Source organism: Panthera leo, chromosome C1, assembly GCF_018350215.1.
Source record: "Panthera leo isolate Ple1 chromosome C1, P.leo_Ple1_pat1.1, whole genome shotgun sequence".
In the NCBI taxonomy this organism is placed as follows: Eukaryota; Metazoa; Chordata; class Mammalia; order Carnivora; family Felidae; genus Panthera; species Panthera leo.
The window spans coordinates 385737-412995 of record NC_056686.1 but is presented as its reverse complement, the minus strand read 5'-3'; the positions used below and the strand labels follow the sequence as shown (position 1 = coordinate 412995).

Genomic DNA, 27259 nt, shown 5'->3' with positions numbered 1-27259 from the left:
GCAGTCTACCCAGAGCAGCCCACCTGGGGCAGACCGGGGTACCCAGGAAGGTGGGGACTTCTGGAAGGTACGGGCCAGTGGGAGGCAGGAAGCCTGCTGTGGCTCCGGATGGCCAAGTGCTGGTCCCTCCTGCTCCATGGCATGCAGAGCTGGGCAGGGTCCAGTGGCAGGGCCTAGTATGTCACGGCTGCCCTGATCTCACCTGGGCATCTGGGGATTATCTGTGCCTCCCATGTGGTGAATCCTGCAGGGCACAGGAGGTTTTCTACAGGGGCTGGGCCTGTCCAGGCCACAGTTTCCTCTGGGCTGCAGAGCCTCTGCCTGTCAAGGCCCTCCCCGCTCCCTAAGGCGAGCCCCCTCAGCCTCCCTCCCTACTGGGAACTTGATCACAGGGGCCGGGTCAGGAGTATGGCTTGGGTCTAAGGGCCCAAGGGAAGGAGACCCCTCACTCCAGGCTGCCTGCTTTTGGGAGCAGCTGGAGACTTTTTGTCCAACTTGGTTGGGGCTTCCTTGCCTCCAGGGCCCTGGCTTTCCTGCTCAACACAGGCTGGATTCCCACCTGTTAGGACAGAGGAGAGCTGCAGCTGTGCTGCTACCAGGAGCCCCTCCTCCCATCAAGCACCCCACCTTGGGAGGGGCTCAGTCATTGGGGTGCATGCAGGGACTTTTCCAGGCTGTCTACCCTTACCGAGACTCCCGTACTGCACGGACTTGAGGAATAAGCCGTGGGCCGGGGCCACACGTGTCTGGTGTCTGCCGAGGGGGTCCCGGCTTTCCAAAATCACCTTCACTTGAGCGGGCATCAGAGCTCCCAGCCCCACAGCCACCAGCACAGCTGTCATTCTCCGAACCTGCAATCCGAGGCCAAGACTGCCATAGTGACCCAGCTCCTCGGGTCCGCCCCCACCCCTGGAGGCCCAGGCAAAACCCACCTGTCTGTACAGAAAGGACTGGCTCTCAAACTCCAGGTTCCAGAACTGCAACCTAGAGATAGAGGCACCTGTGACGCCTGGGCCAGGACAACCCCCAGTCTGCACTGTGGCCCCAGAAGAGGGGGGCAGGGGGAGGGAGCTAGGATAGACTGGTTTCCACTCTCTCTTCCACCCTAGGGGCTTCCATTGGCCACCCTGCCCTCAAGTGAAGCTGCTGGGAGAGACCTTGTGAACGGGAGGGGCTGCAGAGCCTTCTGAGAGGCCTAGGCAGTGGAGACAGGGCTCTCCGGTGGAGGTGCTGCCGAGGCACAGGTCCTAGGGCAGCTCTGGGGCAGGGAGGTGAGCATGACCAACTCATCTACCAGAGACCCAAGGCCCAGGGTAGGGGTTCTTCAGCTGATCACGCAGAAGTTCCTCCTCCCTTCAGTGCAGGCTCAGACTGAGAAGGTTTGGGAAGCCAACAGCCGACATCTGGCCAGAGGCCCCAGAAACAGTGGAACCAACCGCCTGCCAGGTAGTGCTGGGACCACTGGCCTGGTGCTTCTCTTCCAGCAAAGTGTTTTCAGCAGCTGCCAAGATCCATCTACTAGTCCACAAGCCGTGGCTGGACAGGGCTGGGAGCCCTTGGAGAAAGCATTCTCTGTTCCCAGTGTGGCAGGACCCCAGCCCAGGGCGGGGAGGGCACAGCTGTAGGTTCATGGTTGTTGGGGCCATGCCACTTAGCTGACTAGCATCTCCCCTGTGAGGTTGCTGATGGGCACCCAACTCCAGCTGTGTCCTGCACCACCCTCACCAAGGAAGGTGCTAAATCTAAATCCAGCTCCCCCAGCCTCTGGCCAGTGTGCAAGGTGCTTTTCATTACCTGTTCTCCTGGGGGAGGACAAAGGGGCTGCCTAGGTCAGGGGACACAGAAGCTCGGCGCAGTGTGCGCACTGAGCTCGTGGCTGGGCTGCCAGCTGACTGGAAGGCACTGAAGTCATGTGTCCCTAGAAGGTGCTGGGCAGCCTCCTGCATGGCATCTACATCCAAGCTGCTGCAGGGAGACAGGTGAGTGGTCAGGAGGGAGTAGCCAGCCAGGTGTGCCTGGCAACCCTCTCCTGCTCCCTCACATCCACGCTCACCCTGCCCGTAGTGCCCAGCATCGGTTTCGTTCAAACACAGACAGCTGATCGGGCCGGTGGCAGCCGGTGGCCAGGCGGTACAGGTAGGTCCTGGATGTGGCAGCATGGCGGGCATGGAAGTCAGCGGGTACTCGGAAGGCCTGCAGTACCCTGCGGGAGCACGATCAGGCATACCAGAATGACCCCTATGCACCCACGGACCCAAGTGTCCCCTTGGTATCTCCATCATTCCCAAGTTCTGTGCAGACACCAAGTCCTTCCTGACTCGTGGTCTCCACCCACAGTGGACCAGTTTGGAGACAGCAGACAGGTGCTCACCGGATGGCCGGGTGCCTCAGGTGGGCATTGAGAGCTTCAGCCAGGACCTCGGGGGAGAAGGGGGGCTGGCCTGAGCGGCGCTGGACGTCTAGGTGAGCCGCGTTGCTCAGCGCGTGGACTCCAGCATCCGTGCGGCTGGAGATGGTGAACTTGACCGGCACCACCGAATTCAGCCTCTTTGCAGCCTCCTGCGAGGACAGAGCCGCCTGGGGCGGGGTGGGCAGCGCAGGGCGAAGGCCGGAGCCCAGAGACCCGGCGGCTCCCATCTGCCCATTCCCCGGGTCTCCCTCTTTCCATTCTGAGGGGGTGGCCGGCGGAGCTCACCTCCAGGTAGTTCTGGACCCCGATGGCGCGCTGGGAGCCCCTGATGGCCGCGACCCCGCTGCGGGCAGAGGCGGACTCAGATTAGCTGACGGAGGCCCGCCCCGCACAAGCCCGTTCCCTTCCCAGGCGTCGAGTCCTAAATTAGCTCCCCCGCCACCTCCCCGGCCCCACCTAGGATGCCGGGATACACTTGGAGGCCGCGGGCATGAATGGGAGGTCCTGAAGACGTACTTGAACTCCGTGCCCAAGTACTGGAAGTACACGAGGTAGCGCGCCCTCACCGAGGCTGCGGCAGGGCCCATGGCTGGAGTCGGCAGAGCCAGGACCGGTCGAGAAGGGCCAGGCTGAGCAGATCCGCGTGTGTGCCCTGCGCGCGCGCACGGAAGCAGCCTGGCCACGCCCCCCGGCTGCGCCTGCGCCTGCGCCTTAGCTTTCCTCCCTGCAAGGCACTCGCTCGCCCCAAGGCCGCCGAAGGCCAGAGCAGGGGAGGGGCCGGACTTAGGGAGCGGGTGCAAACTGCCAGCGGGCTGAGGAGCGCGTGGATCGGATTCGGACAGTGGCACCCGGGAGGGGCTCCCGCGGACGGGCGCTCTTTCATCCGTCCTCTCGCCCGCTCACCCACTTCCCACCGTCCCGGAGTGGGTCCGTGCCCACGATCCGCGCAAGCGGTTTTCGCAAACGCCCCGACTTGCGTAACGGCCGCCTCGCAGGAGCGGGCGGTCCCGCGCCCTCCCCGCCCCTCGCGGACCGGCGACTGTCGCTGGGCCCGACCCTCTTCCCAGCCCGCGGTGGCCTGGGAACGGGGCGGCAGGACGACGGGGCGTCCGGGCCGGAGCCAGGCGTGGCCGTGGCCGCAGGGAGGGGAGTTGGGCGACGCTCCCCGGCAGTGACAGCGGGAGGCGAGCGCGGGCGGCGAACATTGGCGACGCTCCCCAGCCGTGACAGCCGGCGGCGCGCGCGGGCGGCGGACTTTGGCGACATTCCCCGGCAGTGACAGGCGGGGCGGGGCGGCGGCGCGGCGGCCTCATTCCGGGGCGGGCGGGCGCCGAGCGCGGCGCGGGCGGGCCGGCTGACGGAGGAGCGAGCGGGCCGGCCGGGGATGCCGCTCGGGGCGCCGCGGTCCTCGTGTCAGTGAGCGCCGCGCACCGCCGCAGCCATGACGGTGGAGTTCGAGGAGTGCATCAAGGACTCGCCGCGCTTCAGGTGCGCCCCCAGGGGCGGCGCGGCCCTTTGTGGTCGGCGGGGGTCGTCGCCCCCTCGGGGCACCCGGGGTCTCCGAGGGTGGGCGCACGGGGCGGGGGGGGGGGGCGTCGTTGTCGCCTTTGAGCCGGGGCACGGGAGCCGGGGGTGGGGGGGCGCGGGAGCTGGAGGACCCCGCCTCGGACAAAGCCCGCAGCCCCGGGCCCAAAGGCCTTGAACAAAAGATGCCCCTTGTGCCGGTCACCTCGCGCGGAGAGTGCGCGCGTGGGGGTGGGGTGGCCGCCGGTACAGCCACCTTTCCGTGGGAGTGTCCACCCCCGCTTTGTGTCTGCACCATCGAGCTGGCCACCTGCACGGGGCTGAGGCCCTCCTGGCCCTGCGGTCCTTCTCTGGCCGGGGTGGCCTGGGTGCCAGGAGCGTCAGTCCCTGGAATGTGTCTTGGTCCCTGTGCCCAAAGCAGTGCATGGGGGTCAGGCAGCAGGAGCCACGCTTCAGTCTAGGGCTGGCTGCTTGGCAGGGGTGACCTAGGGGCCTGGAGGTGTGGGCCCTAGGCTGAGCAGACTGGGTGGGATTTTCGGGTGGGGGTCCTGCCCTGTACCCAGCCCTGGGCTTGTCTGTTTAGTCCTTCCTGGTAGTGCAGGTGGGCTCACCCACGTGCACCACGAAGCACCCTCTGTGTGGCAGGTGCATATGCTTGTGTTCTGGTGCATATGCGTGAGCTCTGCTCCTCTGGACCCTCCCTTGAGGTGCCAGATCCTGGACGTGAATGTGTGGGTGGGCCGCACCCCTGGGCTGGCATGTTTGATGTGTACATGCAGACCAGGGATAGGTGTGTGCCTGCGTGAGTGCGTGTGCACGTGTCACTTAGTAACCTCTCTGTGTGGATATGTACACGGATGTATACACGTACTACGTGTTTATCATGCACATATGAGTTCTGGCACTAAACACACGTGTATTCTGACAGTAGGCATGTGTATCTGTACATCTGTGTGTATCGTGTATACATATTTGAGTGTGTGTGTGTGTGTGTACTCTGTGCCACTGCCTACATGCACATTTGATTGCACGTGAGTGTTTCTACCATGCTTCTGTGTACATGTGTCCTTGGTCATGCGTGTGTGTGCCTGCTGGGTCTTGGGTGTGCTGGCATGAGGACCTGTGTGTGGATGGACCGGTGAGCCTCAGCCCTGGTGCTCTTCCCCCTGGGTCCCTTGCACAACCGTCACACAGGGACAGAGAGTCACAAAGGCTTGGGGAGGCTACGGATGAGGAGTCAGGGGTCGGTCCAGGAAGGGGCCCCAGGCAGAGGGGCTGGGGGGACCCTCTGCGCTCACCCATCTTCTGTTGCTGACTGGTTGAGGGAGGGGGTGTGAGCAACTCAGGCACCTACAGTCGTGGGCCCCCCCCCCCCACCACCCACTGCCCTCCAGGACCCAGGCCGTAGGGGGAGACATAGCCAGGGTCTTGGTCCTGGCTGAGGCACGCTAGCCTCACCCTCCCCGCTTGCTCAGAAACCTCATGATCCTTCTCCCCCGGAGTGGAGGGGTCCAGGCCCACCTTGCCTTGTCGGACTGGGGGCACTGGCATCGCATTCACCTCCTGGCCTTCCCTCCCACTAGCTTGGTCTGCCACCACTGTGGCTCACAGTGGGTGCAGTGGCTGCCTGGGTTTTGCCATGCTTCCTCTGGCAGGGAGGGGCTACCCCTGGAAAGTGCCCAGCTGGGCCTGGGAGGGGGGCTGAGGAGATTCATCTGAACCTTGGATCGTAGAAGCTACACCGTGTTGGTTTGGCGGTTGGGCTGTGATTTAACAGGGCGTTGAGGTTCTCTTGGGGGTCCACTGTCTCCTCCCCCACAGGGACTTCCGGTGGCAGGCCTGAGATGAGCCAGAATGGGGCTGGGTGGGAGGCTGTGGCCAGTGATGTGAGGCCAGGTGGCTTCAGACCTGGGAAGAAGGACCCTGCCTACATGCTCTTGGCCTCGGGAGAGCCCCACAGCCTTGGGATGCACGTGGGAGAGTCCAGACTCTTCCAGACAGGCCTGGAGGCGCAGCCCCCTAGTTCTTAGTGCCCCCTCCCCTGGGTGGGGCTTCAGGCGCTGAGTCATGGCTTTGGTGGGAGAGCCTGCCTCACCCTCCTCCTTGTCATACAAGCTGCTGAAGAAATCCTGGGGGGGGGGGGGGACAGGAAAGGAGGTCTCGGGTCCTTGGGGGCCAGGGCTCCCAGGACAGGGTGTTGGTGCTTTGCTCTCTGCTGAGCACCCACTTGACTCCCATGAGCACACTCATCAGCATCTGGTGCAGCCCCACCCTTGTGGGGGACCCCCCCACCCTCCACCGGCCTTGCCCAAAGGCAGCAGCTCTCTGTGCAGCGGCTCAGGACGGTTGGGGCAGCCAGGGTTCCTGCTGCAGCATCCACTCCCGGTGCGTGTCTCGTACCTTCTCTGGAACTCAGAGTCCCCTTAGCCCCACTGGAAGGGATGGCGCTCAGAGAGGAGCCCGTGTCCTGCCAGGGAGTGAGTGCGGTGGGGAACTTCCAAAGTCGCTGGCTGGGGCTGCCTGGCATCCTCCCCACAACTCCAAATTGTAGGCATGTGAGGGACTAGGAAACACTGGAACACAGCGCCCCCCCCCCCCCCCCGCTGGCCATGAGGGCAGCAAGGGGGTGGGGGGGGGACACTAGACCTGGGTGGCCTTTGCTCTGCCTGACCCTGACCTAAGACCTGTCCCTGGAGCTCTGCCTCTCACCTCTGGCCCTGTTGTCAGCCCCGACCCTGAGTCCCCGTTGTCCTTCATCCCCTGGAGGCCAGATGGGCCCAGTTCACCAGCTGAGTGGGTTGTGGGGGGGGGGGCCAGGATCCTGGCCCTCTTTCCCTGTTTCCTGTTCCCAGAACACGGGGAGGGGGTCACGTGCCAGATCCATCTGCCTTGCCTTCCGGGGATTCTCCCGTCTGTGGCTTCTCTGGTGATGTCATTCGTTAACTCTTCCCTCCCTGAGGCAGCCCCATTGTAAGGCTGTCCCGGTGGGAGTGGGCTCCTCTGAGGCCTGACCCACCACTCCCTTTGAGCAGACTGTGCTGTTTGGTATTCCGAGGTTGGAGGAGTCAGGGGGCACCCGTCCAACAGTTATCCTGGGGTCTCATAATCTGCCGGGACCGGAGACAGCAGCTGGCCCATGCTTACGGGCCCTGAGACTGGCTGGCCCCAGGCTCCCTAGGACCTAGGTGGGATCTGGGGTCAATTCAGCCCTGGAGTGGCCGGGCCAGGAGGGTGACCAGCAGCCCCTCTTTCTGTCCTCAGGGACTTGATGACCTTCTCTCCCTGGGGCCACAGCAGCCAGCTGCCATCACAGCCGACTGGGCCTCTCTCTGATGGGAGTGGTGGTGGGTGCTGGGCGGCTCTGGAGTCAGCTGGACCCGGGTCCCAGTCCCACACCCTCTGCCCAGGGGGCATCGGCCTTTGCCGGCTTCTATTTCCTCGTGTCTGAGGAGCGTAGGACAGCGAGTGGGCTGAGGGGAGCGGGTGGCCTAAGCCGAGCGGCCCCTTCTCACTGCAGACCCTCCCGGAGAGGTGCGTGGGGCTGGGGGCGCTGTGGCTTGGCGGGTCTGCAGCCACCTGTGTTCCTGTTGCAGGGCTACTATTGACGAGGTGGAAACAGACGTGGTGGAGATCGAGGCAAAACTAGACAAGGTGAAGGCGGGGCCCAGGGGTCAATGGAGGGTCCTGGGCTGCTTGCTCTCTCTGCCCCCGTGCCTGGCCCTGACCTGGCTCACACACAGGCTCGTGTATGAGTGTGTGTGTGCGTGTGTGATCAGGGCTTGGCCCCTCCCTCTGGGTTTGTGCCTCGTTCTCCCCGGCTGTACCCTACCTATCATACCTGTCCCAGGGGGCGCGTGCGGCACACGTGTGTCTCCTGTCAAGAGGGGGTAGGCCTTGGTGAGTCCCCCGCTGCCATCTTTTGGGCGAGGGGTGGGGATTGTTACTAGGGACGGGGTGGGGAGGGTGCTATTGAGTGGCTGGGTTGGGGGCCCGAGGGCAGGGGCAGGGGAGGAGAAGAGGGAGGAGGGAGGGGTAGCATCCCTGAGCACCCTCACTGGCTGGTCCTGCCAGCCCCCTGGCTAGGACCACAAGCCTACCTGGGCCCTGGGTTCCCCAGTCTGGGCTTCGCTGTCCTGCTCCAGCCTTCTGCTCTGGAGCCAAGACGCACCCGGCACCTTGCTGCCCTCCCGGCTCCACGTGGGTCACAGGGAGGGCTGGCTCGCACGGCTGCATCCCGGGCCCCGATGGGCCCTGGGGGGCTCCCGCCTCTGTGGCCTGATCTCTTGGAGGAGGCGAGGGCCGCCCCTTGCAGGCCATGAGAATGTGGCTCCTTCCGTCATCCGTAGCTGGTCAAGCTGTGCAGTGGCATGATCGAGGCTGGCAAGGCCTATGTCACGACCAACAGGCTCTTCGTGAGTGGTGTTCGAGACCTGTCCCAGCAGTGCCAGGGCGACACCGTCATCTCGGTGAGGGGGCGGCTGATCTCTGACCTCTAGACAGGGGTGGCACAGGCAGGCAGCCCCTTGACTGTGCCCAGGCCCTGGGAGCAGGTGGGCATCTGTGCTGGGCCGCAGGGGTGGGCGGCTCGGATACCTGTGGGTGAGGAGGTGCCAGCCACCCTGGGAACACAGCTGTCTCATCTGAGCAAGGGGTCTCCCCTACCCCGCCTCCCCCTAGGAATGTCTGCAGAGGTTTGGAGACAGCTTGCAGGAGATGGTCAACTACCACATGGTAAGCCCTGGCCACAGTGCGGTGAGGTATGGGGGCCTGTCCAAGGGCACATCCCTCTGGCTTCCCATCCCAGGCGCCCCCTCCACCCCACCCCCCACCCCCCTGCCGGCTCCCCGCAGGCCCCGCCCAGCCTGGAACGGCTGTCAGCTGGCTCAGAGGGAGCTGAGCTGGCGGGCTGCTGGGAAGCCACGTTCCTATTCTTCCAGTCTGTGGGGGTGGGGGGAACATCACTGAGGTGCTCTGCTGCGTCCCAGGTGAGGGCCAGGCAGTGGGGAGGTTATTTGGATCCTGGGGGTGGGAGGAGGTGGCAGCATAGTCGAGGCCTGAGGGCAATGGGGTCTCAGAGGCTGGTCCAGGGTCCCCCAGTTGAGCAGGGGTCTCTGGCCAGGCGGCAGAAGTATCTCCTAGGCTGACCCCACGTCCCCTGGTTAACTGCCAATCTCATTGCTACCCAGGCTGGGTCTGGTGACCTCAAGCCCCTCAGAGCCCCCAGCACAGGACACACAGAATAGGGCCCAAGGCACATGTGGGTGGTCAGACCCTGGCTTGGGAACCAGATCCCAGACTAAACAAGGAGCCCCACCCCCGCAGGGGAAGTTTAGAAATAAACCAGCTCAGGATAGCTCATTCTGCACTGTCTGTCAGTCTGTCTGTTCCCATTTAGGGCCCAGCCCTCCTCCCATGTTGGGAGGGATCTGACTATGGGTCTGGTCAGCGCTGTAGGGACCCCTGACCTGTTCCTAGGTCGAGTCCCTTGGAAGCTCTGGGCTCTAATCCTGTTCTTTCTCCTGTAGGCCTGGCCATCCTTGAGGTGGCCTCCCAGGGCCGGGAGGCCGTGTCTTGTGTATGCCTGCCCTGGGTTGGCATGGGGTGGTGCTCTGGTCTCTAGTTTGGCTGAGAGCCCAGTGGGGGAGATGGGCAGGTGGGCACAGCTGTGGCCTCTGGGCATCAACCCAGGCCTGGGGCCACGCCCAGTCCCCTGGACCCTGTGAGGCTGGCTCTGGGGGGGGGGGGGGCAAACAGCTGGAGCCCAAGCAGGGCTGGGCAGGGCTTTCCCTGGTCCTCATCTGCAGTGACAGGGGCTTGGTCCCTGGAGCCCTAACCCCACCGCCCCCACCTTGGCCCACAGATCCTGTTTGACCAGGCCCAGAGGTCTGTGCGGCAGCAACTGCACAACTTCGTCAAAGAGTGAGTGGCCCCCAGAGCCCTGTGGCCTGGCCTCTGCTGGCCCTGGGAGGGGCTGGTGGTGGCACCTGTGGTAGCACAGGGAGCAGATACAGCTACGCCTGATTGGGAGGGGGGATCCTGGGGCCTGCCTTCAAGACTGTGGGTGGGGGACTCAGCAGGAGCCAAGGCTTGGAGGTAGGACAGGCCTGGGGTCAAGGAAACAGTGCCTGGAGGGCAGGGTGAGGGGTCAAGGTGCACACAGGGTAGCCAGGAGGGCCTCGGGCAAGGAGTGAGGGTGGGCTATAGAAGGCATTAAGGTTGTGGGAGGGGTGGGGGCTGCACTGAGGCCTGACCTCTATGCCTCATGTGCAGTTGGGGTGCCTGCGGCCCCCCCCAGGTGAAGATGTAGAATTGAATCTGAGTTTGAGTCGGGTCCAGGGTGAGGCAGAGGGTCTCCCTAGGCTGGACTGGTCCTGGGAGTGAGGTGGTGAAGGGCAGGGGGAGGCCCTGGATCATGGGAGGGGCCCTGGTGGGAGAGGAGGAAGAGGAGGAGGAGAATAGGGGAGGGGAGAGAAGGAGGAGGAGGAGGAGAGCCGTAGCTGGGGGGTGGGGTGCCGGGACAGGCAGGTGGGGAAGGGAGGCCCTGCCTGGGGGCACAGAGTGGGCACAAGTAGAGGGAGAGCATTTCATGGACGTGGGAGACCCTACATGCACCCCTCCCAAGACCCTGGCCTGACACCTGCTGGCCCTCAGGGATGTGCGGAAATTCAAGGAGACCAAGAAACAGTTTGACAAAGTTCGGGAGGACATGGAGCTGTCCCTCGTGAGGAATGCCCAGGCCCCACGGCACCGGCCCCACGAGGTGGAGGAGGCCACGGGTGCCTTGACCCTCACCCGGAAGTGTTTCCGTCACCTGGCACTAGACTATGTGCTCCAGGTCAGCGGCTGGGCACAGAGCAGTTGTGGCCTGGAAGGGGGTGGAGGCTGCTCTGTATTCCGACAGACAGACAGACAGAGCTGTTGCTCGGAGGGGCCCCTCTGCCTCCAGAAAACCCGACATGCCAGATCTTGGGAAGGGACAGGGTGGCGGGGTGCCCAGGCAAGGGTGGGCCGGGGACAGGGGTGGGGCTGAGGCCTTGAAGATCTTGCGGAGGGGGCCTCGGAAGGCCTGGGAGCAGGTCTGAGAATTTCTGGCTTTGCCCGTGGGAGGAACCCACGGTCCTGACGTGGGGAGGGACTCCTTGACCGTGGGAGGGTGAGGCTGGCACAAGTGCAGGGAGCTGAGGATGAGCTGGGGGTCTCAGGGAACCACAAGCAAGCCTGAGAGGACTCTGCGGTAAGGGACAGTCCATGGGCTGCCTCGTCCCTGACACCCTTCACCCGTTCACCCCTCCCCTGGCAGATCAACGTACTCCAGGCCAAGAAGAAGTTCGAGATCTTGGATTCTGTGAGTGACTGGTTGGTAGGGGTGGGGGGGGGGCATTGGCCTTGAGTACAGGCCGTGAGATGCAGGGGATGTGAGTGCACCTGCTGGGCCCCTGGGGGCCTGGTCCCACCTGTGCCCCCCCGCCCCTGCCTACAGATGCTGTCCTTCATGCACGCCCAGCACAGCTTCTTCCAGCAGGGCTATAGCCTGCTGCACCAGCTGGACCCCTACATGAAGAAGCTGGCAGCCGAGGTGAGCCCGCGGGGTGGGGCGAGACCCAAGACCCGGGTCTCAGGAAGAATGTTCATGCCCCTCCCTGGTGCCCCTCCCCCACAGCTAGACCAGCTGGTGATCGACTCGGCGGTGGAAAAGCGTGAGATGGAGCGAAAGCATGCTGCCATCCAGCAGCGGGTGAGGCCCTGCACCCCCTGACCTCCGTGCATGGAAGGGGGACCCCAAGAAGCCAGTACCCCTCTCCCCCAGGCCTGCCCACACTGCTTCGCTTACAAATGTGTGCTCAGAAGGAGAGGTCTCTGTTTGTTTGTTTTTTAAAATTTTTTTAACGTTTATTTATTTTTGAGGGAGACAGAACACGAGTGGGGGAGGGGCAGAGAGAGGGAGACACAGAATCCGAGGCAGGCTCCAGGCTCCGAGCTGCCAGCACAGAGCCTGACACGGGGCTTGAACTCACGAACCCGTGAGATCATGACCTGAGCTGAAGTCGGATGCTTAACGACTGAGCCGACTGAGCTGCCCACTCTCTCCAGAGAGGTCTCCATTCTTAGGAGCCTCAAACGGCAGAGTAGGAGGGGCATCGGTCACTTAGGGGTCACTTAGAGGCCAGCCCTGGGTGGGCAGGTGAGCCAGCCCATCCGGGTTCCAGATGCTGGGGCTGGGGCTAGAGCGGGGACCCGGGGTTTCCTTCCTTTGAGGCCAGTGGTGGTCTCTGAGGCCTCAGTTGCTGGCTCTTGCCCAGACAGCCCCAGGGTAGAGAGGTGGGCTGCACGTAGGAGTGACTGTTCCCAGACCACTGGGAGCCCACTCATCGGCTCTCTCTCCCTCTTTGCACCCCCTCCTGCTCCTGGCCCCCTCAGACGCTGCTGCAGGTGAGTGGGAGTGCCCTGGGGGAGGGAATGGGGGGGGGGAGCAGTTGAGCAGGCAGGGCGGGGCCTCTGCCCTCCCCCGCTCCGCAGAGCTTCAGCACCAAGGACACCTCACTTTGCTGCGAGCACGCGGCGGCGGCTGGCACCAGCGGGGACTTGGGCTGAGCTGGACTGCATCCCCCGCGGGAACAGCAGCAGCTGTCCCTTTCTGCCCCCACTCAGCCAGGGGAGCAGGTGGCCGGGCCTCCTCTCCTGCCGCCGGACACACAGGACAACGCCCAGTGTCTCCTCAGTCTCTGTGAATGGAGCTCTCTGTCAGGCTGGCTGGAGCAGGCCCAGCTGGCAACGTGAATGGGGGACTCAGGATGGGGGCAGGAAGCTTCCTTCCTGATCCGAGAGCCTGCTGGCCCCACAAGACTGGGGGTGTGGGCTGGGGCCCTCAGCTGTAGTGTGAGGCGTCTGGCCTCAGTGGGGTTTCAGGGTGAAGGTCCGTGCTGGGGTCAGAGGAGTGCCCCACCTCAGCGTTGGCTCTGGGGGAGCCTGGCAGGGCAGCAGTGTCCTCGCAGCCAGGCCGGGCACTCACTGGGGGCTGGGCTCCAACCACCCCCAGGACTTCTCCTACGATGAGCCCAAAGTGGAGTTTGATGTGGACGCGCCCAGCGGTGTGGTGATGGAGGGCTACCTCTTCAAGAGGGCCAGTAATGCCTTCAAGACGTGGAACCGGTGAGGGAGGGGCCTGCTCAGGGGGTCTGCGGGGTTAGACAGGGGGCTGGCCCTGCCTGACCCCCTCCTGGCCCATCCACCTGCCCAGGCGCTGGTTCTCCATCCAGAACAGCCAGCTGGTCTACCAGAAGAAACTCAAGGTGCGCTTCAGGGCTGCTGGGGCTGGGTCAGTGACAGCCGGGCCCCTCCCCGCCTGGACCCCGGGGCGGGCTGGGCGGCGGGGGTTGCACAGGGTTGAGGACGCTGAGCCTGAATGGGCCGCCCGAGGGCCGAGACCACCTGGGTCTCAGATGGTCTGTGTCTCTAAAATGGAGCGATAAACGGGTGGTCAGCGCAGGGCCAGGGCTGCGTGCTGAGCGCGAGGGCCCCGGTGGTGCTGCCCGCAGGACGTGCTCACCGTGGTGGTGGATGACCTCCGTCTGTGCTCCGTGAAGCCATGTGAGGACATCGAACGGAGGTTCTGTTTTGAGGTCGTGTCACCCACCAAGTGAGGAGGCCCAACCCGGGGCGGGGTGGAGGAGGGAGCCCTTCCGCCCGCCCGGCCTGATGGTCCCCTTCCCCTAGGAGCTGCATGCTGCAGGCCGACTCAGAGAAGCTGCGGCAGGCCTGGGTTCAAGCTGTGCAGGCCAGCATCGCCTCTGCCTACCGGGAGAGCCCGGACAGCTGCTACAGTGAGGTGCGGCCCTCTCGGGACCCTCCACGTGTGTGCACACGTGCCTGCGTGCTGCGGAGAGGCAGCCCCTGCAGGCCGCGTGCCAGCGTGCGTGTGAGTGTGAGCACGTGCTCATGCACACGTAGGTGTGCGCGTCGTGTGTGCGTGCGTGCGAGTATGCGTGCACACACGGACACGCAGGCTTACGCTGCAGGCGTCCTAGCCTGTGCTGGCATCTCTGGGTGGGGGGGGGGGGGGGAGAGGGGGCCCACCGGGGCGACCGAGGCTGGAACTCCTGAGGGCTGAGTGGCCCCTCACACCATCCCCAGAGGCTGGACCGCACGGCGTCTCCATCCACGAGCAGCATCGACTCTGCTACGGACTCGCGGGAGCGCAGCGTCAAGGGCGAGAGCGTGCTGCAGCGTGTGCAGAACGTGGCTGGCAATAGCCAGTGTGGGGACTGTGGCCAGCCGGATCCCCGCTGGGCCAGCATCAACCTGGGGGTGCTGCTCTGCATCGAGTGCTCCGGCATCCACAGGTGCGCCCACTGGGTGGGCGGGGGCTGAGGTGCTGGGGTAGAGCCACGCCCTGACTCACCCCTGCCTCCTCACCTCCCAGGAGCCTGGGTGTCCACTGCTCCAAGGTGCGGTCCCTGACCCTGGACTCATGGGAGCCAGAGCTGCTGAAGGTACGTATGAAGGCCATCTCAGACCGTTGGCAGGGGGTGGCGGCTGCGGCAGGAGCCGGGTCTGCAAGCCTGGGGGCGGGGGTGAGAGGGAGGGGCAGGACCTGGGGCTGATGCTGCGCACCCCTTCTCCTGCTAGCTGATGTGTGAGCTCGGAAACAGCACCGTGAACCAGATCTACGAGGCTCAGTGTGAGGGGCCAGGTGGCAGGAAGCCCACAGCCAGCAGCCCTAGGTGAGGTTGGGGGGGGGCAGCCTAGACGGGGCCAGGGCAGCCCCCACGCACGCGGTGCAGCCTCACGGCCGTCCCTGGTGCAGGCAGGACAAGGAGGCCTGGATCAAGGACAAGTATGTGGAGAAGAAGTTCCTGCGGAAGCCACCGTCGGCACCAGCCCGGGACGTCCCCCGGCCCTGGAGGGCGCAAAAGTGCCAGCGCCACCACAGCTCCCCCCGGGTCCCCGCTGCCCGCCGCAAGGTCCGGCTGGAGCCCATCCTGCCCTCTGTGGCTGCTCTGTCCTCAGGTGCCAGCAGGCTGCTCCCTTAGCTCACGTGCCCACGCAGAGTCAGGGACGGGCTCCAGCAGGGAGGAGGAGGGAGGCAGGGACTACCGGCATGACTTGGGCACCCTACCTCGCCTTGGGTCTCAGTCTCCCCACCTCCCCGCAGCAGGTGCTGTGGAGCGCAAGTTCCGGAGGGACTCTCTCTTCTGCCCGGATGAGCTGGACTCCCTCTTCTCCTACTTCGATGCTGGGGCTGCTGCAGCCGGTCCACGGAGTAAGTGCCGTGAGGGCCCTGGCCCCTGTCACCCGACTCCCCTCAGTGAGGCCAGCAGAGCAGGGCCAGGCATGCTCATCTTGAGGTGGATGAGTGTGGACAGCCTTAGCCATGTGCTCGGAGACCAGAGGGACAGGCGTTTTTTGCAGGAAGGACTGGGCTGGGGCTGGGGAGAATTTAGGGGTCAAGCAGGGATAAGGTTGAGATAGCATCTCAAGGGTCTGGGGTTACTTGGCCACTGACTTGGAGACCGAGGCCCTGATCCTCGAGAGTGATGTGTATGAACTGTGTGCGCGGCGCGCACATTGGAGTGTATGCGGGCGTGTGGCTGGATGTGCGCATAGGCATAAAGGTACGTGTGTGCGCGCGCGCATGTGCATGCTGGGGGCCTGGACAGCTGTGTGCTGGAGCCAGCCCCTGAGAGAATTGTGCCCCCTTCCCAGCCCCTCTTGGAGTTGGGGGCCACATGCTACAAGCAGGGTTTCCCGCCAAGGGCTTCCTGTTAACGATTTACCAGCACCCAGTGGTCTGGAGCACTTGTAGAGCCTTTCTGGGCAGTGTAGGCAGAAGGCGTGGACCCAGGCCAAGAACAGACAGGGCTGCTGGGGGTGACAAGGGCGTGCCCTCAGGCGGCAGAGGGCGCTGCCTCACCATTCCTAAGCCTGGGGCTGCCCTTGGGTAAGCCAGCTGAGATTTCGCTCAGCATAGTGGGGGAGGGGGAGAGGAGGTGGGGGTGTCCCAGGGCTTGGCAAAGACCCCTTGCTGCACAGTGACCTCCCAGGGTGCACTCAGCACAGACAGGGCTGAATATCCTCTGTGCGTGGTCATGCTTCCGCCCATCCATCCTGCCAGGGCTGACCTGCTGGGGGGTGGGGGGGTGGCTTCCCCTGGTGTTGTGCTCTCTGATGCGTTACTTTGGCTCCTTTGAGCCCTTCCTTGGTTTTCTCCCCTCCCCACCCCACCCCCCATCCTAGGCAGGGCTCCCCTCCCCTCGTGGCAGCAGATCCTGTCCCTGGAGGATGGATGGGGCTTCCAGCCTTCCCGCAGGGCTCCAGCAGGAGTCAGGAGCTCTAAGGACCCCCTCTGTCCCCGGACCCCGCAGGTCTGAGCAGCGACAGTGGCTTAGGAGGCAGCTCTGATGGCAGCTCTGACGTTCTGGCCTTTGGCGCAGGCTCTGTTGTGGACAGCGTCACTGAGGAGGGTGGGTGTGCCCCCCCCCCCCCCGTCCCCGCCCCGGCCCTCCCCAGTCCCACCCCCGGCCTGGTCACAGCCCCTGACCACAGCACCTCTCCCCGTAGAGGGTGCAGAGTCGGAGGAGTCCAGCGGGGAGGCGGACGGAGAAGCAGAGGCCTGGGGCCTGGCGGACGTGCGCGAGCTGCACCCTGGTCTACTGGCGCACCGAGCGGCGCGAACCCGAGACCTCCGAGCGCTGGCCATGGCGCTGGCGCACGGGGCAGAGGTCAACTGGGCCGACGCGGAGGACGAGGGCAAGACGCCGTTGGTGCAGGCTGTGCTGGGGGTGAGCAGGCGCAGGGGGGTGGCACAGGGCACAGGTGCATCTTCAGAGCCCGCTTTCTTCCGGCGCCCACACAAGGGGCCCTTGTGCCCGCCCCCCCCCCCCCCCCCACCTCCCGGAGATCAGACAGGAGCCATTTCCTCAGCTTAACCTGACTGTACTCGGCTCCCCAGGGCTCCTTGATTGTCTGTGAATTCCTTCTGCAAAACGGAGCAGACGTGAACCAAAGAGACAGCCGGGGCAGGGCGCCGCTGCACCACGCCACGCTCCTGGGACGCACGGGGTGAGTCTCTGGCGCCCCTCCTGCCCGCCCAGGGAAGGGGGGCTGGGGCCACCTCCTCCCGCCCCTGGCCAGCCCCGACCCGTCCCCTCCACCCTTCTTCAGTCAGGTCTGCCTGTTCTTGAAGCGGGGGGCCGACCAGCACGCCTTGGACCACAAGCAGCAGGACCCGCTGAGCATCGCCATCCAGGAGGCAAACGCGGACATCGTCACTTTGTGAGCGCTGACGGGGGGGGGGGGGGGGGGGGGGGGGGGGCCGTCGGGGGGGGGCGCGAAGGCTGGGGGCTCTGGGGGAAGGAGCGCGTCCGCTCTCGCCCTCCCCGCCCCTCCACACCTCACGCCGCGCCTCCCCCAGGCTCCGGCTGGCCCGCATGGCTGAGGAGATGCGAGAGGCGGAGGCGCCCCCGGGCCAGCCGGGCCCCCTGGCGGGCAGCAGCCCCACGGAGCTCCAGTACCGCAGGTGCATCCAGGAGTTCATCAGCCTCCACCTGGAGGAGAGCTAGGGCGGCCAGGCCCCTGCCCTGCCCGGGACGCCCCGGCCGTTTCCCGGAGCCCCAGCCGCCTGCTCTGCCCTCCCGGGAGCTGCCCGACCCCCAGGGCCGTGAGAGGGACCCCGGCACGGAGTCTTCTGAAGCCCCACGTTTCCCCCCTGGGAGGTGCTGCATCATCTGATGCCCCTCGCCACACCCGGGGACCCTACGTCTTCAGGTGGCCCCTTCCTCGGGAGCCCGGGTCGCTCGTGTCACAAACCACCCTCAAGGCCCCGTGTCACCTTGTGCCCCTCAGAACCACCCTCCCTCCCCCGCTCTGGGGCCGGTGTCACCTCGTGCCCCCGCCTTTACTGCCGTGGAACACTGACCTGCTAGTTGGGTCCCTCCTACACACCCCCAGAGCCCCTCTGCTAGGCCTTGGGGCTGGTGGCTGGCCACCAGCGCCTCTCAAGGGCAGAAGGGGACAGCCCATCCAGGGAATCAACCCGCGTACCTCACTTAGTGACCGGCATCCAGGCTGGGCTTCTCGGGTGCTGGGGGGGGGGGGGGGGTTGGGCTGTGGCCTGGGGCCTCAGCCCTGGCTGGACGCGGGCGTCCCGAGGCCACGTGGCTGGCCACGCAGGCCCCAGTCCTGGGCAGCCCGAGACCTGTCTCTGCCTCCTCCAGAGGCGCTTGGCCCAGAGCCGGTGCATAAAGGACTTTGGCACTTTCCGCCCCTGCATCCGACATTCTTTGTCACAGACTGAGCGGATTTTCTACAACGATCTCTTTCTCACTTTGTCTCGTGTCTTTTCTCTGTGGACTCTCGAGGGCCACCTGGACGGGCCCGGCTCTGCCTGCTGCTGGGGGGGGGAGGGGTGGGGCTCCTGCAGCTCTGTTCTGCCCCTCACCTGCCTCGCTCCTCTAGCTGGGCCCTCGGATGGGCCCAGGGGTCCCTCAGCTCACTCCCCAGGGCCCACCAAGGTGTTCGCTCTGCACTCCCCTTTCCTGGAGCCCTGGGGCAGTGGCTGGGCCTCTCCCCAACTTACATCCTTGGTCAGGCCAAGGCCAGTTGGCTGGTCACTATGCAAAAACCGTCCAGGGAGGCTCCATTGGCGGCAAGGTGGGTGCTGACTAAGCGCCCCCCCCCCATCTCCCTTGCCTGTTGGCCGTGACCCCTAAAGAGCAGAATTAACTCCCTCCTTTCTCCCTGCTTGAGCTCCGCCCCCACCTCCCACCCCACCACCTGCATCAGGGCCTCGGGCTGGCGGGACCCGCCCCCCGCTCCAGACCACAGTTAATAAACCGCTGCTTGCACCCCTGCCTGTCATTGGCTCACCCGCCTCACTCCACTCTGTCTCAGCTGGGGAGGGGGTGTCTCCGGGTCACCTGCCTTCCCCAAGGGGTGGCCCTGAGGGGGTAGCACCAGTGCCCCCAAAGGACACAGTAAGCCAGAACCCAGCCTCTGCCTGCTGGGGACCTGCTGGGGACCTGCTGGGGACCTGTGGCTTCTTTGATGGAAACTGACTCCCAACACCAACAGGCCCCATTCCCTGGGCCCGCCGCCTTTCTCTGGCCTGGACTGTGGCCCCTGGAGGGAGTAGGAGTGGATGCAAAGCGGTGGGGGTGATCTGGGTCTGGTCTTGTCTCCTGGGCAAGCCCTGGCTCTACAAGCTAGCTGTGGGCACAGCTGCCCTCCTGCCCCCTGGCCCCCACAGCATGTCCGTGGCTCTGAGGGGTGTGGTGGTGCAGCCTGGGGTTTCCAGCTTACTCGGGAAGGGTGACTGGGGAGGTGCACACACTCGGCCACCAGGTGAGATCACAAGTTTTATTATAAAGCAGCCCAAGGTCACCAAGGTGACCTTGGCCTGGCCCTACCCTTCCTTCCACCTGTCCTGAGTTAAGGAAGGCTCTGCCTGATGCCCGCACACACCTACACGTAGGTGTAGACAGATATGTTGGCACACTCAGAAGCACACGTTACGTTTTTACGTGACAGTGACACCAAACACAGGCACACTCCCATGTGGAGGTACCCCCCCACCCCCTTGCACGCACACACTCACGGGTACGTACAGACTAGACGCAGGAATCCAGAGTGGTGGGGACACTCCCCTCCCCCCTGCCCTGGGCCTCCTTGAGTGAGGCCACCCCTGGGCCACCACTGGGCTGATGAGAGGGCCCAATGGGCTGGGCACCCTGGTGCCTGCCTGCCTGCCTGCCTGCCTGCGGGCTCCGTGCTGCTGCTTCCTGGGCCCCGGGCTTGGCTTGGCTGCCCGGTGGTGGCTCTGTGGGGCTGGTCTGGTTCACTCTGGGCAGCCAGGAGAGCCCAACGCTCCCATACTCCTCAGGGTCAGAACAAGCTCAGGCTGGTTCAGGTGTCAGGAGGCTGGGGCTCTCACTTGGCCTAACTCTTCAGCAAAGATTCCTGCCACAGCTCCCAGAAGCGGCATGGGGGAAGAGGCCAGCAGGGCCCCCCAGATGATTAACGTCGTTCCTGCAGTCAGTGGGCAACGGGCTGGCCTCCGGCTTGGCGTGGGACGCCACTGTGGCTGCCCCGTCTGGGACCCGAGTTCTGCGGAGCCGGCGGCAGCCCAGTAGCAGTGTGAGGGCTACGGCATCGAGCAGCAGCTCCAACAGCTCCAGGACAGAGAGAACAGAGGAGCCGAACCACAGGCTCCAGAGGCTGCCCATGGCTGAGAGCAGCTCGGGCACCTGCAGGCATCAGTGGGCGGTGAGCAGGTGCACAGGGCTGCGCCATGGCCGGGCCCCGGGGGGTCTGACCAGGGCTGGTCCTGCCCCCACCACAGCTCTTGGTTCCCGGCTGGCTCACCGAGTAAACGGGTGTCTCCTCCACTGTTCGGTAGTTGAGCTCCTGGTAGAAGATGTTCACCTTGGCCATGTTGTTCCTGGGGCAAGGCAGAGGTGTGAGGGGCAGGGCTCCTCCTTGGGGCCCAGAAGGGCAAGGCTGTCAGGGGGAGGGGCCCGGATGAGACCTCTGGAGGAGGAGGAGGAGTGCACCCACCTGAGGCTTGGGCTTGGGCTCTTGCTCTGGCTTGAGCTCCTGCGGCCTGGCTTGCCCAGCACAGCCAGGATCCAGTCCTGCACACAGAAGCCTCGTTGTGGCCACTGCTCCTCCCAGCCCTCAGGGTGCTGTGGGGCAGGGGTAAGAGCAGGGGTACAGCCTGGTCCAGGGTGGGCTCTTTGGGACCTGTGAGGCCCACCAGCTTGTCAGCCCCTCACCCCACCCCTTCAGCGGACTCACAGCTGACTTGGAGGAAGGCCACCTCGAGGTCCCGGCAGAGAGCTTGTAGGAAGACTCCCTAGGAGAGGCAGATCCCCATAGCACTCCTGCTGTCGTGCCATGGCAGTGACTCCTGACCCTGGACCCCAACACTTGCCACTCACCTGCAGGACCTGGGGCAGCGGGAGGCACAAGGAAGTCGGTGTGTCCCCAGGTCCCTGTAGAGGCGGTAGAAGCAGTGGCCTGCAGAGGTGGGGGGGGGGGGGGTCACAGATGAACCCATCACCCCGACCCAGGGTGGGGTGGAGGAGAGCTTTCTAGGTTGACCAGGCCTGACCTCCTTCCACCCCCAGGGGAGGGCGTGGCGGAGGGGGGCGGGGCGGAGCGGGCGGAACGGGGCGGGGTGGAGCGGGCTGGGCGGGGCAGGGCGGAGTGGGGCGGGGAGGAGCGGGCAGGGCGGAACGGGGCGGGGCGGACGCGAGCGGGCGGGGCGGGGCGGAACGGGGCGGAACGGGGCGGGGTGGAACGGGCGGGGGCTGGGGGAGGAGCGGGCAGGGCGGGACGGAGGGGGCGAGGCGGAACGGAGCGGAACGGGGCGGGGCGGACGCGAGCGGGGCGGGGCGGAACGGGGCGGGGCGGGTCTCACCCCAGGCTGGGTGCCGGGAGTAGCTGCAGTACTGGGCTCCTGCCGGCAGAGGGTAGAAGTAGTAGCCGCAGGAGCAGGTCTCCACCATGAGCTGCTGGAAACAGGATACCAGGCAGGCCTGGGGGGACAGCAGGGAACACGGGCTGAAGGTTCCAGAGGCAGCCATTCCTCCGCCAGAGCGTGCAGGAGGTCCTGTCTCACCTCCTTCTCAGCAGCGCACCTGCCTTCCCTGGGCCCTCCTCCATCACCCCCTCCCCCCTTCCCCCAGCCCTCCCCGCCTCTCCCCACTTCGTCCCTCCCCCCCCAACTTCCTCTCCTGACCATCCTCTCCCTCGGCCTCCCCTGGGTCCTCCCTGAGACGCTCCCTTCCTCCCACCCCATGGCCCCAGACTCACCTGCAGGGTATAGGAGGCATTGTACAGCAGCTGCCCACCCACACCCTCCACACCGTCGGTGCAGTGACTATAGGGGCTCCCCAGCCGGCGCACCTCGTCCTGGGGAGAGGGAGAACGCTACAGTTCCACTCTTGTCCCGGCCCTTGAGGCCCCAGGGTGAGGCAGGCAAGTGGGGAGTGGGGGGGACGGGGCGCACCCACCTCTCGGATGCCGATGGTGGTCTCGGTCCCTGGCCGGATGCTGAAACCCTGGTGCTCCAGGAAAGGTGTGTGGTCACGTTCATGAATCATGACTTTGATGCCAGCTTCCGTGGACAGCAGCGGGAGGTGGTCCTGCTGCTCAGTCCTGAGGACCAGGCTGATTCCTGGGGGAAGAAGCGGGGTGAGGCCAGGCTGGCCAGGATGCCTTCTCCCCCACTCCGCCTGCGGCTGGCACTCACCATGGGTGATGCCCGGGCGCTGCGCAGCCCAGACACCATTGAAGGTATAGCAGCTGCCATAGGTGGGGTGGTGGAACGTCTGGAAGTGCCTGGAGCCGGGAGCCACACTCAGACCAGCACCCTCCTTTGACCCATGACCCCACTGCATGTGGCCTGAGGGACTATGACCTGCGTCATCTCTGGAGGAAACTCAGCGGTGGCACCCATATCTGCAGGGTGCCACCTGCAGGGGGAGCGAGGGGAGCAGCCACCCGCCCGCCCCACCCCTACTCACCGGGCCTGGCAGTCCCGGCCGTCGAATTGGCAAGAGAAGACAAAGTGGCCACCGTGGCTCTGGTGGCTGTCCTCGTGGGCAGCGGGCAGCAGGGCCAAGATGCTCACATAGTGGAAGCGGTACCATTCTCGGGCGGCTGTCACACCTGACGAGAAGGCCCGGTAGAAGCAGTCTCCGCCTGTGCTGTTACACTGAGGGGCATGGGGTCAGCACAGCACAGCCTCCCTGCCTGCCCACGCCCAACGCGGAGCCCTGCAGAATGACGGCTCGCCAGGACCTTTCAGGCCTAGGGACACTCACCAGTCTGAAACCCACTCTGCTCTGGCCACCTGGGTGGCTCAGCCTCTGCAGACGGACGCTGCGGTCCAGGTAGAAGGCAGGCTGTGGGCCCTGGTCGTCGGCAAAGGGGACATCCCCGTCCTCGCTGAAGTTGAATTGGTAGAGAGAGCGGATGTTCTCCCGGGCGAACCGATCGAGTGCCTGCAGATGGTGGCGGACTGAGCTCGGCCTGGCGGGTGGAGTGGTCAGGGCGAGGGAGGGGGTGAGCTGAGCCAGGGCCACCCCCTAAAGTCCCCCGCATCAGTCACGGGATACCGCTGGGGACAGCGGCCTCGCCCCATCCTCGGGAAGCCTGAGCTTCAAACTGGGCTGCAGAGTGAGGCCAGCCCCCCCCCCCGCCCCCCCGCCCCCAGCCTGGCCTGGAGCCCGTGTGCACTCCACCAACCTTCCGGCACAGCCGCTGCTCCCCCCATCTTTGCCCCCTCTGCCTCCCCGCCTGGAATGTTATCCCGCTCTCTTCTCCGGTACCCCCCGACCCGAACCCTTGCTCCAGGCGGCCCAGCACCTGGGTGTCTGGGTGACACTGACCACCGCAAGCTCCAACTGGCTCTTCCTTGTCTGGTACCCGTCCCACCCCGCACTCCCCAACCAGAGTCTCGGGGTTCCTGAGCCAGTGGAGCTTCCACTGTGACCACACCTGGGGAGACGCCCGCAGGCTGCAGAGGTGAGGAGTCAGGAACCCTCACCTGTGCGGGTTCATGTCACACAGAGTGACCGACGGGAAGAGCTTTCGCTCCGAGTGCACGGACACGGTCATGATGACCGGGTAGCTCCAGTACTGCTCAAAGAGGAGCCCAAACTGCCAGTAGAGTGCGCCCAGGGCACCCAGGAACAGCAGCCCCCAGGATGCCGTCTTGAGGCGGTTCTGGCTGGAGCAGACGAGGCGGATGGCACCATGGACGGTGGCGTTGGTGCAGAAGAAGGTGAACAGCTCCCGGAAGGAGGCATGCAGCTCCACGAGCCTCTCCCCTTGGCCCTCCTCGTCCTCGGGCTGAGGTGGCGGTGGCAGCTGGGCATCGTGGGACTCTGGGGAGCCACCGGATGCCTGGGCCACGGCTCCTGCCTGCGCCCAAGAAGCAAGCTTTAGTGTGGCCCCTGCCTGGTGCCTGGCCTGACTCCCACTCAGGCCTCCTCACCCCAGGCTGGTAGGACTTCGTTCTCTGTCCCTGGGAACTCTAGGGACAGTTGTGGGCCTCGGCCGCCTATGGCACAGCCCAGCCTGCTGATGCTTGAAAGAGGCCCTATCAGAGGCTCGGGACCAGTCCTGCAGCCATCCCCCCCCCCCCCCAACCCCCGGCCGGGCACCAGGCGGCCTCCTCAGGCATGCCTCATCGCAGCCAGAGCTGGGTCTGGCTGGTGGGGATGGGGACAGTGGAGGGTATGGTGTCTAAGCCCTGCCTGAAACTGTTTGCAGGCTGGCTTGAGGCTGGGTGGGTCTCTGCTACTGTCCCCTAAGTGGGACCGGGGCCTCTGGGGGACGGGCAGGCCAGGTGGCCTGCTTGTCTGGGTTGTGTCCTTGGCCCAGAGCCAATGTGGAAAGTCTGGGGCCCTGGAAAGACCAAACTCTGGGCCCCAACGGCCTCTACCAACCCTCAGTGGCCAGTACGGCCACACTTGATTGGGACGGACAGAAGCAGGCTGCTCGGCCACGTCTGGGCCAAGCGTCAGGCCTGAGTGTCGCTCGGTGCCGTGGGCCCACGGTGAGGCGTCGCCTACCAAGTCGTGTCCCCAGCGAAGCCCTGTTTGTGGACCTTGGGCTTCAGGAAAAGCAGGCAGGGGTCAGTGGGCCAGCCAGTGGTGGGGACCTGAGGGCCCCAGAGAAGTAGAGCCACAGACCAGGGCCCCCAGACCCCCAGTTCCTCCAGCACACAGGGACATGGGACCCTGACTAGGCCAGGCCTGTGAGCCCTGAACATGTGCTGAGTCACCGCATGGGCTTCCGGTGGACTTTCCACATTGTCCGCATCTTGATCTGAATCACTAGGCCTTCTTGCACCCAGGGTATGGCCTCCTGAGCTCTGGCCCCCTCCTGAGGCGCCTGGGGAGGGGGCTGAGCCAGGGGCAGCGGATAAGCATCTGCCAGCACATGCCCGGCCCGGTACACCCAAACAGGCTGCTCCCGTGAGCTCCGGGAACCTGCATGTTGGAGCAGGCTGTAGGTATGGCTTCGCAGGGCCATAGGCACAGGTGCGGGTAGGTTGGCCTCCCTTCCCAGCTTCAGGTTTGCGGGCCTCCCTCGTGCCTGGCCAGGAGCAGGTACCAGCACAGGGTGCTAATGGTGGGTCTCACGTGCACAGAGCTCCGCTCACGTGCGTGTCCCCCACGATCAGAGCGGGCCTTCGCGGGTGAGGTAGGATCCTCAGCTGTGTGTTATAGGTTAGGCAAGAGGAGCTCCAGAAGGTTCTTTCTGAATCCAGGAACCGTGTGTACCCTCCCCCAGACGTGTAGCCCAAACCAGCCCCCTTCTGCCCCAGCTGGGGCTATCAGGGCAGGAAAAGGGGAGGCCCCGAAGGTGGGGATCTGGAGGACCAGGGAGAGCCCCCAGGGCTTCCTGAGATAGGGGCAGGGTCCAGACACCTGGGAAGAGGGCCCCGGATGCACTGGGGTGAATGTGGGCACTCGGGATCCGAGCAGCCTCAAGCCAGACACAGCAGGAGCAGGGGCGGCGGCCCCTTCGGACACACTCGCACACACATGTGCGTGTGCAAATGCATGTTCTCCTGTCACACGCACCCAGCCCCCGGTGGGGACTACGCGACCCTCATCTCTCGCCCCTGGTACGTGCTGGTGCTCCAGGTGACACGTGGGACACGGCGCCCTCCACCTCAGGCTAGAGAGACCCCCAGAGAAGACCTTCCCTCCCTGCCCCGGCATGGGCACATCAGGTGTCCCTGGGTACCTTGAAGCTGGAGCCTTCCTGTGCAGGTGCCTCCATTCTCCCGTGGTGGGTGGCCTGATGATGACGCTGTAGTGGGTAACAGGCAAAGCGGGATGTGGCCCGACACTGGCCAGGCAGCCTCCTATTTATAACAGGCTGGCTGGGTGTGGGGTGAGGCGGGGAGGGGCCTGGCTGGCGGGGGCAGGCACACCCACTCTGGACCTGGAAGGGGAAGCCGTGAGGGCAGGGATGGGGGTCCTCCCCCTGGGTGAGCCTTTCTTGCCCAGAGCCTTGGGCGCCAGGCCTAGGGGTAAAGGGCTCTTGGGGGGAGAAGAGACCCCCCTGGATGGCTGCCCTGCCTCTCTCTGAGCGGACCTTCCCCTCCCCCAGCTCCTGACGCTCAGAGCTCTCTTGGGTCAGACACCCGACTCCCAGCAGACCCTGCAGTGCCCTGGCCCCTCGCCTGTCTGCCTGCTTGCCTCCTGCCGGGCCCGGGAGGGATGCCTGCTCCCCACCGCCTGCCTGGCTCACGCTGCGAGCACCGACTACAGGTATTTGTGGCCAAGGGGCACTGGGCAGGGGCCTCCGCTCCCAGAACTCAGGTGTCTAGGGCCAGCCGCCCAGCTGCTGGGACAGGCTCTAATTGTGGGAACAACCCAGGGCCTGGGTGTGGAGATAGCACCTGGTGGCCTGTGGCACACAGTTCATCCTTCCTACCATATAATATGGCCACCGCTGACCACACCACACGCTAAGACAACACGCCTCCCACGAAGATGAGACACCACGTGTCTTGGCCACATATGCGCTGAGACCACATGCTGACAACACACACCACACTCGAGGCCAAATCACACGGTCTGGGGGGGTTGAAGTCCTTGGCCTCATTGTCGTTGTGTGAGGCCGGACGGTGCACCAGAGGCAGGACAACCCAGGACACCCCACCCCTCTGGCCCAGTTGAGGGGGGGGGTGGCGTCTAGCATGTCCCCAGGATGACCCAGAGGCCTCACCATCCCAAGCGACCAGATCCTCAGCCTGATCCCAGGTTTGAGGGCGTAGCTCAGGCCCCACTGCCCCCTCCCCAGGGCAGGCTCTACACCCTGCCCCCAATGGGTGCTGAGGGAGGGAGCCCCACTTCCAATAGGCCCTGCTGGGACGCCTGGGCTCTGAGGAGGGGTGGGGTCATCAGCCCTGTGGCTCTGGAAGGAGGCAGATGGCCCCTGGTGATGCCTAGAGAGGGAAGTCATGCCTTCACGCCTGGGGAGAGCAGGCCTTGGACTCACACGGGTGTGGGTACAAATCACATCTCTGTCACTTACTGTGGGACTTTGCCCAAATTACTCAACCTCTCTGAGCCCATTTCCTTAAGTGCAGAATGGGCCTTTGTTTCCTCTTCCTGCACAAGGCTCAGAGGTGGGACCAGTTGATATCACTGGTCCCTCCCCAAGCATCATAGCCCCTAACCTCAGTACGGGCCTGGGGTGTCTCAGGCCTCTGCCACCACGCAAGCAATTTCCCTTTGTGGGGTAGGCGATGTTACCAAGGAGGTGGGGCACACACTGTCCTGCGGGAGGCCTCCTAGC

General features: G+C 65.0%; 3 protein-coding genes across 8 annotated transcripts; 1 reads left to right on the top strand and 2 right to left on the bottom strand.

The window, feature by feature from the left end:
• Positions 1-4: 4 nt before the first annotated feature.
• PUSL1 (pseudouridine synthase like 1) lies at positions 5-3378 on the bottom strand. Of its 4 annotated transcripts, none has more exons than XM_042949592.1 (8): positions 2867-3378; positions 2696-2753; positions 2372-2559; positions 2054-2203; positions 1795-1965; positions 933-936; positions 689-851; positions 5-559 (listed from the first exon to the last, which is right to left on the bottom strand). In XM_042949592.1, the coding sequence occupies exons 1-8, from the start codon at positions 2995-2997 to the stop codon at positions 420-422; spliced, it is 1005 nt and encodes a 334-aa protein (XP_042805526.1). In that variant the 5' UTR covers positions 2998-3378; the 3' UTR covers positions 5-419. The 4 variants fall into 4 exon arrangements, with proteins under 4 accessions (XP_042805526.1, XP_042805528.1, XP_042805524.1 ...); XM_042949594.1 differs by having other exon boundaries at positions 933-984; positions 2927-3378; XM_042949590.1 differs by having other exon boundaries at positions 689-984; positions 2372-2577; positions 2927-3378.
• Positions 3378-19186, top strand: ACAP3 (ArfGAP with coiled-coil, ankyrin repeat and PH domains 3). Of its 3 annotated transcripts, none has more exons than XM_042949586.1 (24): positions 3378-3898; positions 7528-7585; positions 8281-8400; positions 8612-8665; positions 9795-9853; positions 10586-10769; positions 11235-11279; positions 11415-11510; positions 11595-11669; positions 12353-12364; positions 12972-13084; positions 13173-13224; positions 13471-13571; positions 13649-13760; positions 14066-14274; positions 14355-14424; positions 14561-14655; positions 14739-14941; positions 15090-15194; positions 16297-16395; positions 16493-16713; positions 16884-16993; positions 17096-17206; positions 17346-19186. In XM_042949586.1, the coding sequence occupies exons 1-24, from the start codon at positions 3852-3854 to the stop codon at positions 17491-17493; spliced, it is 2499 nt and encodes an 832-aa protein (XP_042805520.1). In that variant the 5' UTR covers positions 3378-3851; the 3' UTR covers positions 17494-19186. The 3 variants fall into 3 exon arrangements, with proteins under 3 accessions (XP_042805520.1, XP_042805519.1, XP_042805521.1); XM_042949585.1 differs by having other exon boundaries at positions 15087-15194; XM_042949587.1 differs by lacking the exon at positions 3378-3898 and adding an exon at positions 7782-7831 and having other exon boundaries at positions 7526-7585; positions 15087-15194.
• An 88-nt stretch (positions 19187-19274) lies between these two features.
• On the bottom strand, positions 19275-24976 carry SCNN1D (sodium channel epithelial 1 subunit delta). Its single transcript, XM_042952797.1, has 13 exons — positions 24726-24976; positions 23484-23903; positions 22759-22966; positions 22459-22649; positions 22185-22273; positions 21946-22109; positions 21746-21844; positions 21351-21468; positions 20869-20947; positions 20726-20783; positions 20486-20562; positions 20294-20369; positions 19275-20175 (listed from the first exon to the last, which is right to left on the bottom strand). The coding sequence occupies exons 1-13, from the start codon at positions 24974-24976 to the stop codon at positions 19876-19878; spliced, it is 2130 nt and encodes a 709-aa protein (XP_042808731.1). The 3' UTR covers positions 19275-19875.
• Positions 24977-27259: the final 2283 nt, after the last annotated feature.